General features: G+C 37.1%; 1 protein-coding gene across 2 annotated transcripts in view; it reads left to right on the forward strand.

Annotated features, from left to right (window-relative positions):
- The window catches only part of VWA8 (von Willebrand factor A domain containing 8), a 178,181-nt gene that overhangs the window by 57,186 nt on the left and 107,446 nt on the right, over positions 1-13,549 (forward strand). For both annotated transcript variants that reach the window (XM_063392166.1, XM_063392167.1), the window contains exons 15-19: positions 2,947-3,115; positions 3,410-3,487; positions 6,461-6,576; positions 7,492-7,598; positions 9,484-9,590. In XM_063392166.1, the coding sequence (XP_063248236.1) occupies positions 2,947-3,115; positions 3,410-3,487; positions 6,461-6,576; positions 7,492-7,598; positions 9,484-9,590 (577 nt within the window). The remainder of the gene's footprint in view (positions 1-2,946; positions 3,116-3,409; positions 3,488-6,460; positions 6,577-7,491; positions 7,599-9,483; positions 9,591-13,549) is intronic.

Raw genomic sequence — 13,549 nt, forward strand, 5'->3', positions numbered from 1 at the left:
TGGTCTTACAAAATGTGGCATTGGAAATGCCATTTGGCATTTTATTTTATTTGTTTTGTTTTGGTTGGGTTTATTTTAGTTTATTTTGGATTTTTTTATGAGAAGCTTCAATTGTTCAGAACCATGGTCAATAACAAGAAAATCTTTCCCTAAAATCACCCTGATTAATGTGTGTGATTTGCTTTGTAAGAGCAATGGTGGTAGTCCTTGGCTGAAATTAAACAGTGATGTCAAAAGAGGGACACTCATTTTATTAGGAGAGTGCCTTGCTGCCTGTATTGTCAATAAATGTTTAATGGAGAGAAGGATAGAGACTCTTTGCATGAATCAGTTAACATAAAATCCTCCCTGTGTTTGAGGCTCATTAATTTAAAAGATGCCAAGTTTTTAATGAGATACACTTACTTTGTCTTCATCTGTAAAACCCACAAGATTTCTTGTCATGTCAAAGATTTCTTTTCTATGAAGTACAGCTCCATGTAGGAGCTCTCTATATTGTATTCTTTTTGAGACTTGATCTGTAATGTGATGGAACAACTTTTAAGCTCTGCAGTTGTGCTGATGGAAAATGGGAACTTACAGAGCTCTGTAGAAGTGAGTCATTTACGGTATTTGTTTAATAATGCACATAGCCTGATATTTTCAGCATCGCAAACATCACTCCAAACAATAGGCTTTTGAAATAGCCAAATAGTTTTTTTCATGTTTACAGCCTGGAAACCTAAAAGCAGTGATGTTGTCCAAGTCTAGAGAGTACGTCAGTGAACTGATGTCACCAAGTTAGCTTGCCCTGACTTTGCACCTGCTCTCCTCTCACTTCTTTCTGTGCCCTCTCTGGCTGTCCCCATGAAGACCTTTGAGGACAGTGACTAGGAGATGATACAAAAGAAATGTGATTCCTTTACCAGGAAATGATACAAAAGAAATACAATTCCTTCACCTGAAAAGTTGATTCCTATTGTGTTCTCTTATGTATTGCACAAGAGCCAGAATTTGATGGTTGGTTTTTTTCTTAGTAAGGTTAGGGAAGGTAAGTCTGAAAGTGTATGTATTTATCCTATCTAGGAAATACTTTCTTCTATAATAAAGTTGACTAATTTTCCCTGACCTTCTTTTATGCTTAGTGACGGTGACGTTCCCATTGGTTCCTCTTTCATGTGATGTTTTCAAACATCTATTTCTATTTTTATCAATCAGGGAGTAGTTTCTAAGCTTATGACTTTCAGCTAAGAATAACTCATACCACTGCCTTTGTTTGCTTTGATACAAGAGACTGTGGTAATTGCCCTGTTGTATCACGGGTTTATTGTTGCGATGTACAGATGAGCCAACTATGCAGTAGGTTTGTCAATTTATGTCTTCAGTAATTTGTATAGAAAATGACATGGTAACAGCAATATAAACTGCCTAATCAAATTTCACTTGCTTTTTCCAAATGAACAGCCTCTATTTTAATAAGATTAGTGTAAAATTAGTTGATGAAAACAGGCCCTTCTTGCACAAAATTTGACTGGCTTTTGTATCTGATGTGTTGCTCCATTGTTTCTGCTGCTTCTGGAGATCATCTCAGTTGATCAAAGGTGCTGATAACACCAAGATCACAGGTCTGATCTCTGTATGGGTCATTCACTTAAGAGTTGGACTTGATCCTTCTGGATTGCTTTCAGCTCAGACTATTCACTGATTCTGTGTGATGCTACAATCTTGCAGGTGTGCTGATTAATGAGTACCAGTAAGTGCCCAGTTCAGAGAAGGTGGAAATATTACAAACATAAGGGATACAAAAGATGTGAAGAAGGCAAAAATCCAAGGCAGCAGTCTTTTAGTGCCGTAACATACACATCTAAAAGTTGTATATTTAAGTTTGTGTTGCAAATTCCCATTATCTTCAGTGGAGTCAAGACTATTAGTTACCAAATCCTCAGGTGAGAACTGGCTTAAGCTAGGAGGTCAGTCCCATAAAGATTTAAAAAATTATAATAATAGAAGTACCTTTTACAGCCAGGAACAGTGCATGTTTTTTCACAGGAAGCTGCGGAGGCAGATAGGGTGAAGAAGGGAAGTTCAGAACGGTATTAGAAAAAAATTTTGGGCAAAGATAAAGCAAGTAAAGATCTATCCTATGATGTCTTTGAAGTTATGGTTGGGAGGTGCTGAAAGAATGTGAGAGGGACAGACTACTGGTTGTGTGTTGACTTTTGCGCTTGGTTGATTTAAGGAGCCAGAAGGCAATTCTGAAATTCTTGTAAATCTTAATCATCCACTGGAGAGACCTGTCTCCTCGTGCTGGCTCTAAAATGAGCCAGAGGTGAAGTGATTGGTTTGGTCTTTGAAGCTTAACTTTCAGGAATGTTATGAAGTTAGACATATTAATCCAAGGATCACAAAGAGCATCTGTAAGGGAGTGTTCCTAAACTGTTAAAAAATCAGCTCTTCACAGTATCTAAGCAAATCTCTAGTGTGTCATCATTTCTGTCAGTCTAATTCAGCAAAAGAAGTTGCTCATTACTGCAGCTCTGATAGGTCTTCTTTTGTCCCAGAGTTGCCCGTGAGACACCCTGTTCTAGGTAAAGCACTTGTAAAAGTCCATAAAATGAGTGAGATATGCCCATTTCGGACATACAGCACAGTAGACTGTAGCTTAGTTGGTGATATTTGTCCATCTTGAGGCATGTAGGTCCTGTTGCAGATGAAGAGACATGGGTACACTTCTGAGCATAAAAAATGTGTAAATTTTAAAAATCTCAAGTTGTTTTATGCAGCTTGTGTCTTTTTTTAAAAAAATAAAGTTGCATTGCAAATGACCTGAATATACTATTCTATGTGTCAGTACAACAGTTTATCTTTTTTTCATCCATTGTAAAAATTTAATCTGATATGATTTAATGATATTCATTCCTTAAGTCAGGTAATGCATTTTTAAACTCTTTTTTTTTTTTTTTGCAGGTCTATCTTTCCTATCCATCCTTCTTTCAGAATAGTGGTCTTAGCAGAACCTCCTGCCATTGGAAGTAGTATGCAACAGTGGCTGGGTCCAGAGTTTTTGACACTGTTTCTTTTTCATAATGTTCGATCTTTAAGCAAGAGTGAAGAAATTGAAGTTATTAAACAAATGGTAAGTACGTTCAGTACCTTAGGCACTTACTGGCTATTGCTTACTGAACAGGATTATTTGCTACATATAAAATTTATTGCTATTTCAGTGTAGCATAAAGGAGCTGATTTTTGAAGCTTATGAAAGCAACATACCTGTTTCTCTTTTAATGGCATAATTCTTATTTTAATATTAAATACTGCTGTAATAAAAAATACTCTTTGTCATAAGGTGACTGTGGCAACTCTATGCTTATTGCATATGTGGAACTTGGATATCTTGCAGTAAGATTAATATTGTTTTTCTTTCAACCAGATTCCAAATGTACCCAGTGGTGCTGTGGAAAAGTTGTTGTCAGTAACACACAAGCTTCGGGAGACAAATGATGCCACTGTAAGCCCTTTTTTTTCTTTTTTCTCTTTGAATTTACTATCTCCTGCTGTAACTGTCTTAACAAAGGCTAGGTGAAATGTGCTAAGCTATAGTGTTATTTCAAAGGCTGCCTGATTGGAAAACTAGCCCCAGAAAGCTGTTGCTGGCAATTACTGTGCTGTTTGATTTATGGTGCGTGTATTTGGAATCTCCGTAAGTTTTAGGAATTTGCACAAATCCCAGAGAATCAAGAACAGAACACCTGATGTCAGTGAGTTTAGGTATGTGACTCATAGTGAAAGATGCTTTCGGGTGCCTTTTTAATGTGTATAATCACGTGTGTTCAGGTATTTTTTGATTACTTTGCTTTGGTAATTGAAGAATTGGTAGCTGAAGTTATTGGGGTTTTTTGGGCAACAGGAGCTATGTAGTCATTATAAAAAGACCAGCAGCAGCAGAGAAAATAGAAAGCTCCAGAACTCCTGGCTGCATTGCCACTATAGACTAATTCTATTAAAGAAGCAATGTCAAAAAAAAAAAGTTTTGCTGACAAAGTGACCATAGAATTCTTTAAAAATACACAGTTAAGTCATGGTGAAAAGAAAAAGAAATTATTGCTATGGCAGCTAAAACACAGCATGGGTTTGTAATTAAAAACGTTTTTAATGGAATCCAGCAGTACCAGCTTAAGTAGTGCACAAATTTAATCCTTTGTCCTTAGTCTTCATGATTTTAACATGGATGATAGTTTTTATAGTTTTACTGTTTAAGAAGCTGAGAGAGGCTGTTATGTTCTTCTGAGCTTAAAATAGTAAGTACAAAATTGACTTGTAGGTACACTGTTGGGACAGTTGTTATAATTATCGACTGAGCTTCCTACATCTAATGTATAAATGTATCAGTTTTGACATACTTGGAGACATACCATGCCTGAATAGAGCATCACAAAAATCTTTTCCAAATCTGTAGATATCTGTAGAATTGTGAAATATCTAAATGAATTATGTGATACTGAATGAGAAATGAATCACAGTATGGTTTGAAAAAGAATTCTTGTAGATCAGCAGTGACATGAGACATTTTGGGAACAGCACACCTCTGCAGAGAGATGAAATGTGTGCCTTATGTATATTAGGCTATTTATAAAATTGTCTAAGTAAATAAGTCTCTGCCAGAGATTATCCTGAAATATTAACCATTGTTTAAATTGATTTTGTTAACAATAGAATACCTGTAGACTGTTCACTCTGTGGGCGTTGTCTGCGTCATTGTAATTGTTTGCTTGATTTACAATAGAATCGGGAGACCATAATCAAGATCCTGTTGAATTAGATGCCTCATAGATACATATTTAAAAAATTGTCACTAACACAATTTTGAGTTTGCAGCTGTTTGATATAAAAAAAACAAAACAAATGAGGTAAGAGAGGAGGAAATTTTGTTGACAACACCCTTAACTACCAGTTGGAAATACTCAGAAGATGTGATACATGCACCAGAGGATACTATCCACAGAGGATAGGACCATTTTCCTCAATGGTCCTATCCTCTGTGGATAGTAAGGATAGAACATTTGCCCTTCCCCCTTGCCCTTGGTTCAGTCATGGCTGAGTAGGTCTTGAAATAACACATTAAATGCCATCATTTATATAACAGTGTCCACAGTGCTGGCTTGTGAACTGGTTGTTCAGAAGATGCTTCACAATCTTCTGTCAGTGAAAGCAGAAGGAGCAGGAGTAGTAATCTTTGCAGTTAGCCCAATCTAAATAATTCTTGCTCATTGCTCAGAGGTATGCTAAAAAATATTATCCTTTCCTTTCTCATAATTTGAGAGAAGTTTTGTGTAATTTCATGGAACTGACTTTTATTTTTTAATGTAAATGCCTTTTTGTCAAAACTGCTGTTTTTTGGGGGAATGTGTTGGTGTTAAGATATTTCTCATGCTTAAAAATTAATATTAAGGGGAAAAAAGGCTGTGAAATTCATTAATCATTGCATTTCTCTATTTTTTTCCTCTGGATTTCAAATGTCAGGATTTTTTTTTCCAATTGAAACAGCAATATATATTTAGACCATTTTAATCCAGTTAAAAATCTTATATAAACTTGTATAAACCCAAACAAACCATTTTGAAATTACCTAATTAAAATATTTCACTTGACCAAGGCAAAACATGGCGTGACTTATCAGATCACACTCATTGTTGTGTGTTTCCTGCTAAAATAAGAAACCTATTTGTATTAGATACCTTCATCCGGTAGATACAATTATAGAATGATTTCTTTCTCGGTCTTTGGATCTTTCTTTAAATACATGGTTGCTTGTTTTTTGGTTCTGTTTGTTTGTTTAAATTTTGCTGTTTGTTTGAGGTCTGCCTTGCCTAGCATTGAATAATTTCTGTAAATCTTTGCTGAATCATATCCAGTTTTTAGCATTTGTTTTAGCACGTGGACAACAGCAAAGGACACAGTGTTCCAGTAATGGCCGGCCCAGAAGGCGTGTGCAGAGGTGATACGATCTCCATACTGCTGCCTGGTGTTGTCTTGTTTATATGTCTAAGAAACCTGCCAGACCTTTTTGCCAGAGCATTACAAGTGGAGCTCATGTGCAGTTTGTGAAGAGCAGATGAGTTTTTAGCACATTGATCCTTTCACAGTAGCTAACCTGCTTTTTATTGCTGGTATTAATGTTGGGGTTTATATTGCACATAAACTTCAGTTCACAGCACATTTTTCTTCCTGTTGCTTATTAAGTGATATTTTAAGGCTAATCTTTTGATGACATAATGATTTTCATGACAGTGACTTCTGCAAAAAATACAGAATTACAAGCTTGCTTATTAAAGTGCATGAGTTACTGTAGAAGGCACAAAGCGTCTGTGAATCAGGAGAGAAGTTGAAATAATTCCTTCTGGATTATGTTTTTCTTCTGACTTCTTTGCTCTAAATCCCTCAAACGGGTTAAATAATTAAACTACCCTATATTTTTTGACAGGCACAGTCACTGGCCTCATTTTTATCTACTCGACAACTGTTGCGAATTTGTCGTCGACTGTCACACCATCCAGATGAAAGCCTTTATGATGCTGTTAATAAAGCCTGCCTTTCCAGGTAGAACTGCTAGTTTTGGTGAAGTTCAAGAGCTTCTGAGTCAGTTGCTAACATGCAAGATAGCTTTTCATATGTTTTAGTAAATAATGCAATTGCTGTCTTGCTCCTTGAAGTTAGTAATTTCTTTAAAAATATTTCTGTGGTATTCTCAAACCTGGAAGGTAAGTAGAAAGGACTTGGTACACTTTTTCCATCTTTATAGAGATATGTCTTTATATTATATAAATTAGGTTGCCATTATCAGCATTGCATCACTGTCTAAAAACACTCAAAGCAGAGCTATATTAATGTCCAGTTTGACTTATGTTTTATGAACACTTGGGATTTTGTTTGTGGCTTTTGGTTTGTTTGGGCTTTTGTGGTTTGGGGATTTTTTGGGGGTTTTTTCCTCTTTTCAAAAGAAAGTAAGATGTTATCAAAAGGTTTGGAAAACTGAAAGGGTCTAGTTCGAGACACTTCAGAGGTTAATCTTTCTATCTGGAACCTGAGATACAAGTGAACTGAGTAATGAAAGAAGCTATTTCCAAAAAATATTTGTTTCTGTTATGGCTCTTACTTGCAATAAGTGAGTGAGTGAGGACACTACATGCCTCTAGTTCTAAACCACCCTACATTACAACCCTACTGCAATATTTGATAACACTTAAGCCTTTTAAAAAGAGTGCACCACCACTACACCAAATGTAGTTCATTGCCTATGAAAGAAGCTCAATTCCTCTCCTTGGGGACAGGTGAAATGTGGAAGGCTTATTGTGAAAGGAATAGACATTCAGGGTTTGGAGGTGCAAATGAATCTTCATTTTAGATTTTAGATTACACATTGCATTAGATTTAGATTTTTAGATTACAGAAAATACTGAAAACTTTAAGAAGAAAAACCCTTAAGAAACAATCTCTCTATTATTCTCCTTGTAGATTTTTACCAAACCTCGCCAGATCAGCTTTACATAAAAATCTCCAGGATTCTGGTATTGAAGCAAGTCCAGATGACACAGAGAAAGTAGAGAGAAAGGATTACACATGTAAGCTTCTGCTATTGTTTTTTTTTCCTGCTCTGCATGAATGTTATTCATATTGCTGGACATTTAAAGGTGTGTTAGTTATCCTCAAAATCAAATGTAATTTGCCTCAATTACATCTCTGACTTTGTTCTGTCAGAATGCATTGCTGCTATCAGTATGTTGTATTGTCTGCTGAATTCCATGCTCATGGAATTTTGTTTTCCATCATGTTTAAGTGTTTCTCAGTCTATAAGATCCATGGTCTCAGGCTTTTAGTACTGCTTTTTCATTTCTTTTCATCACTGACAGCTAGTCCTCTGTACAGTTCCAGCCTTAGTTTTCTCTATTCTGTTTTTTTACCATTGCTTCTTTCTCTCCCACTAAAATCACCTTTGTTTTTTGAGATTTTTGTAAAAGTTTTGTGCTCCCATTTGCTTTCATTCTAACACACCCTTCTTTGTTATTCTCTTTATTCTCTTTAAATTGCTATAGTAGTTGCATGTCACCTTCATCGAGCAGATCTTTGTTTCTTCAGCTTATCCAGCTTGTACTCATTTGTAGTAGCCTTCAGGGCTATGCTATATTTCTGCTTCTGGCATTTTTCTCACTTCTACTTTCTCATTCCTGTGTGACCCCCTTCTTGCTAGCTGTATGTCTTTTCATATCCTCTGTCAGGCAGCGTACTGTGAGCAATTTGCCGTTTTCCATTCACTACGTTTTTCCTCTCCTTTGCCTCACCAGTGTTATCTCTGCTCTTGTTCTTCTGTACGTTCGTTCCTAGATGTATTAGATTTCTGTATTTTCACTGTTAGATCTTTACAGTGGTAAACACATCTTTGGTTTTAATTCATGTGGATTCTATTTTTATGAATTTATTAATGTGTGTGTATATGGAAGTACACATGTAGATACTGACGTATTAATGGATATATAGTTTCTATTATAGGCAGTGTGTGTCTGTAACTATATACAAATATCTATGCAGCCATAGGTATATATATATGTATCTGAAACCATCTAGGTATTATTATATCTCTTATTCGCATTTTATATATATATATATAAAACTGTGTATACAAAATTATTTGAACTCTTGCCAGTTGTGTGATGCTGCCTGCTTACTTTTATTACTTTTAATCTGGATACTTCCCTTGAATTTTCTGTGTTTCTCTGTTTCACGCCATAAAGGCAAACAGCTAAAAACATCTGTCTAGAAATCAGGGTATTTTCAGTTTTATACCATGCCAGATTAAGAAATCAGTAGCAAAAAAAAAAAAAAAAAAAAAAAAAAAAAGATAATTTTTATTGCATATGTTATTATTTATTTGGGTTTTTTCCTAAGTACTGATTTTTTGGTTATATTTCAAATATACCATGCTGAAAGAGAGGATCAGCAGTGGCTCTGTGCTACTGTGGTGGGAGTGCTCGCCCTCTCAGTTGGGCACCAACTCAGGTGCTTGTTACCTGACCTCTGCACCTCACTCCACAGTAGGAAAGGGGAAGACAACAGAAGAATGGAAGTGTGAAATCTTGAGGATTGGGGAAATGTAGCCTAACAATATTGATAATATTCCAGCAATACAGTGAGAGTGTGAAATTAGACCAAGGCAGTGGTCACAACTTCTGGTGTTTCTTATGGTGCTTCTCCTGTAAGATCACCTTTTCATCATTTATTGTAATACACTTCTTTACAGTTTTGAAGAGAATTTAAATTGATGATAATGCAACCTTTTGTAAATGGATACTCTTTCAAGTGTTCTCTTTCTTTAGATAGAAATAATTTGCTGCAAACCACAGCTTTGTTAAAATTTCTAAATCGTTACTTATGAATGTTAGGTATTGATTGCATGTCTGCTTAGAAGATGTTGTAAGAAATGCATTTGCTTGTTTCCTGAAAAACGACTAGGTGAAATAAACAATGGGATTCTGAAGATAGGGTCTGTGACCATGCCAGTTTATAACTCAGCTGAGAAAATGAAAGTGCCAGATGTTTTGTTTTATGAAAATGCACAAGTAAGTACAAATCTCTGACTTCTGAGTTACAAAAGTTTGTTAAATGTGTACTAAAAGGTATTCTCATATGTGTAGTAAATAATGTACTAGCTAAATTTTAAGGATCTATTTCTGAAGTAGTTTCTTTAGTCTTGAATTTTTCTCATAGTATTTGGTGGTCATTTCAGACATGTCTTCATCCCCACGTGAAGAGATTGTAACAATTCTGTTGAACATTTTATTTATGTTTACGCCTACTGGACTGATCCATCCTTAGGGCTGGATTGTGGATTGCATCCTGAGACTGTGTTTTACAGGCCTGTTGCATAAAGTTGTACCTCCCTGGGGTGGGTTGACATTGGCTGAACTCAATTTGCCCACCAAGCCAGTCTATCATTCCCCCTGGACAGGGGAGAGAAAATAGGCTGGAAAACAACTCATAGCTTGAGATAAGGCAGTTTATTAAGCAAAAGCAAAAGTTTGTGTGTGCACAATCAAAAAGAAAAAACAACAGTTTAGTTCTCTACTTTCCATCAGCAAGTGATATTCAGCCACTTCCCAGGAAGCTGTGGGCTTCAGCACATGTGGTGGTTGCTTGGGAAGGCAAACACAGTAAATAACAAATGCCCCCACTCCTACCCTTTTGTTAGCTTTTGTTTCTGAGCTGATGTCATATGGTATGGAATTTACCTGTGGTTACTTTGGGCCAGCTGGCCTAGGTGTGTCCTGTCCCAGGGCCCTGCCTACCCCAGAGTATTGATGGGAGGGAGAAGCTGGGGAGACAGTGCTGGTGCTGTGCCAGCCCTGCTCAGCAGGAGCCAAAGGTGTGTTAGCAACACCTGTCCAGCTACCAGCACCGCAAGGGCTGCTAGTAGAAAGTGAACTCACTGAATCATAGAATATGTTGAATTGGAAAGGACTCAAAAAGATCGAGTTCAACTCCTGGCCCTGCACAGGACCATTCCAAGAATAACATCATATATCAAAGAGCATTGCCCAATCGCTTCTTGAATTCTGCCAGGCTGGTGCTGTGCCCACTTCTCTGGGAAGCCTGTTTCAGTGCCCAACCGTCCTCAAGAACCTTTTCCTGATATCCAACCTAAACCTCCCCTGACACAGCTTCAGGCCATTCATTGGGGTCCTGTCACTGTCACCACAGAGAAGAGATCAGTGCCTGCCTCAGTGCCTGCCCCTCCTCTGCCCCTCATGGGGAAGCTGTAACTGCAATGAGCTCTCCCCTCAGTCTCCTCCAGCCTGAACAGACCAAGTGGCCTCAGCTGCTCCTCATACGGCTTCCCCTCAAGGCCCTTCAGCATTGTCATTGCCCTCCTTTGGACACTCTCTAGCAGTTTAATGTCTCTCTTACATTGTGGCACCCAAAACTGCACACAGCCCTTTTGTGAGGCTGCCCCAGCCTCACAAATCCCAGCAGAGCAAGGATTGGCTCTCCTGGCTGCCAGGGCACTGCTGGCTCCTGTTCAACTTGGTCCATCAACCAGGACCCCCAGGTCCCTTTCCATGGCACTGCTCTCCAGCCTCTCAATTCCCAGTCTGTCTGTACATCCATGGTTGTCCTACCTCAGATGCAGAATTTGGTACTTGCCCTTATTAAACTTAACATGGGTGACAACTGTCCATCCCTCTAATTTGTCCAGGCCTTCCTGTCCTCAAGGGAGTCAACAGCTCTTCCCAGTTTTGTATGATCCACAAACTTGCTTATTACCCCTTCCCATTCTTTAGTATCCCTTTCAAGTCATTTATGAAGATGTTGAAGAGCACAGGGCTTAAATTGGAGCCCTGTGGAACCCCACTACTGACTGATGTCGCCCCATTCACTGTAACTCTTTGTGCCCAACCCATGAACCAGCTCCATCTCAACCAGACCCAATACACTCCTTTGCATTAGAATTAATATTGTATATTTGAAAAGCAAGGAGAATAGTACTTAGTAAATTAGTTTTTGGAGTTATTAATGATAGTGTCAATTTGTTCATAGTAGTAGTAAAGAGAGGTTAGTGAATACAAGGAAAAGAAAGGGCTTTGTGACTTTGAGTTTTTTGGTTTCTGTTTCTCCAGCACCCCTTTTGTAGAGCAGCTTTCTTCCTTGTCTAGCATGGAAGCCTCAAAACTCTCAAAGGTATCCTTAGCAAGACATTTACTCTTGGTTACCTTCAGAATATTTTGCTACTGAAAGGCAACACTCACAACATGATCTTGTGAAATTCTTTTGTTTTAGGGGCCTAGTATGGGCTTCCATACTTTATTTTCTTTGTCGTTTTTCGTACCTCACTTATAATTTTGCCCCAGAAAGACTATTCTACATGGGTATCACCTATTAAAGGGGCTGACAAACCATGTTAGGGGAACAGATGACAGACTTAATCTTCCCTACTAACATTTTATGTGAGATTTTGTTCTGTGTTTCCATTTTGATAAAAGACATAATTTGTGTCTGTTGGAAATGAAATTCTGAGTTCTTCTAGCACTTAACACCCGCATTGCTTTTTTTACCTTCTTGCTTGTAGCTTCAAAAACCCGTAGACAAAACTGTGTTCAGATTTTATTCGGGGAACCTGTGTTAAAATTGCTGCAGAGAATGACCTGCTCTGTATCTGTCTTTGAATAGCTAAACCTGCTAAATGCTGAAGGAAACAGCAACCAAATGCCAGTTAGGATAGATGTTCCAATTTCTAAATGAATTCTACTCTTATTTTCTGTATTGCTAGTTTGTAGTTTGGTCATTCAAGTGCTGTAATGATCATTTAACAGAATCTGCTGCAGAACGAATTTGATTTGAGTTTAGTGCAGTGCTTCATTACCTAAAAGCTACAGAAATAAACTGAAAACAGAGAAAAAAATGTCCTCAGCCCTTTGCAGTGCTGCACAGTGTAATGAAACACATAGATTTTTGTCATTGTAGTATGTTTGGTCTTGAAACAATTCACATTACAGTGAAATTTAATATTGCCATGGAACGACATTGCTGTTGGTCCACAACAGGTGGCATAGAGATGGGAATAATTTTTTATGGCATTGGAGAACATGGATTGATAAAGGTGATGGATGTGTCTATTTACAAGTCATTTGCATAAATAGCTAATATTAAATGTCTGCATGCATCATGGTACAATACTAATTTAGGTCCTGGTACAAAAAAAAAACCAAAAAAACCCACAACTGGTCAAATTTATTCTCCTCAGTTATAAATTTCTAGTGTATATATATGCCAAAAATAGAATAATTTGCCTTGAAGTGCTCCACTTAAATTGTGTATTGAGTTGTCTTTTAAAAGTAGTCTTTTGAAATGCCTGGTTAGGATTTCATGGTATTAAGCTGTGTTTACAAGAGTTTCTTTCCCCACCCCCAGCCTGTGTTCTAGAGAGATTTGCAAATTTAAAATGTCCTTCACACAGAAACTGAGGATATCTGTGCTCAGAAATTATAAGCAAGCTGCTGATTTTTAATTTTTATTTAAATCAAGTACTAGACATGAGATGATACTGTGTTTATTTAAAGACAATCATTCATTTCTCTAAGTAGGTTGAGTGACCTACTTACAGATGACCTATTTTTACTAGATACAGTGGAGAAAGATACACTGCTTTACTGCAAGTAAAGTAGTCTGCATTTCCACATTATCCTGAAATCCTTTCTATCCTTTTAAGCAAATCATTTGTGAGAACTGAGATAAGGTTAAATGATGTACAGTGTGTGTGTTACCTTTCATGATATTGGATATTGAATATATATATAAAAGTATACCTCCAGCATTTTGGCTTCAGTTAAGCACATGTGAACTAAGAATTAATAAAAATAGAGTACTTAGGCACATCTTGTAAGACACATAAACACTTTCAGACTTGAGCATGCATTTTCCTATCTTTATTTTCCTTTAAAGTTTGATTAGAACAGAAAAAGTATATTTGTTATTAAGTTAGACCTGGTGTTTAATGTTTAATAAAATATCTGTGTATAATTAA

Source organism: Prinia subflava, chromosome 3 (assembly GCF_021018805.1).
Source record: "Prinia subflava isolate CZ2003 ecotype Zambia chromosome 3, Cam_Psub_1.2, whole genome shotgun sequence".
NCBI lineage: Eukaryota > Metazoa > Chordata > Aves > Passeriformes > Cisticolidae > Prinia > Prinia subflava.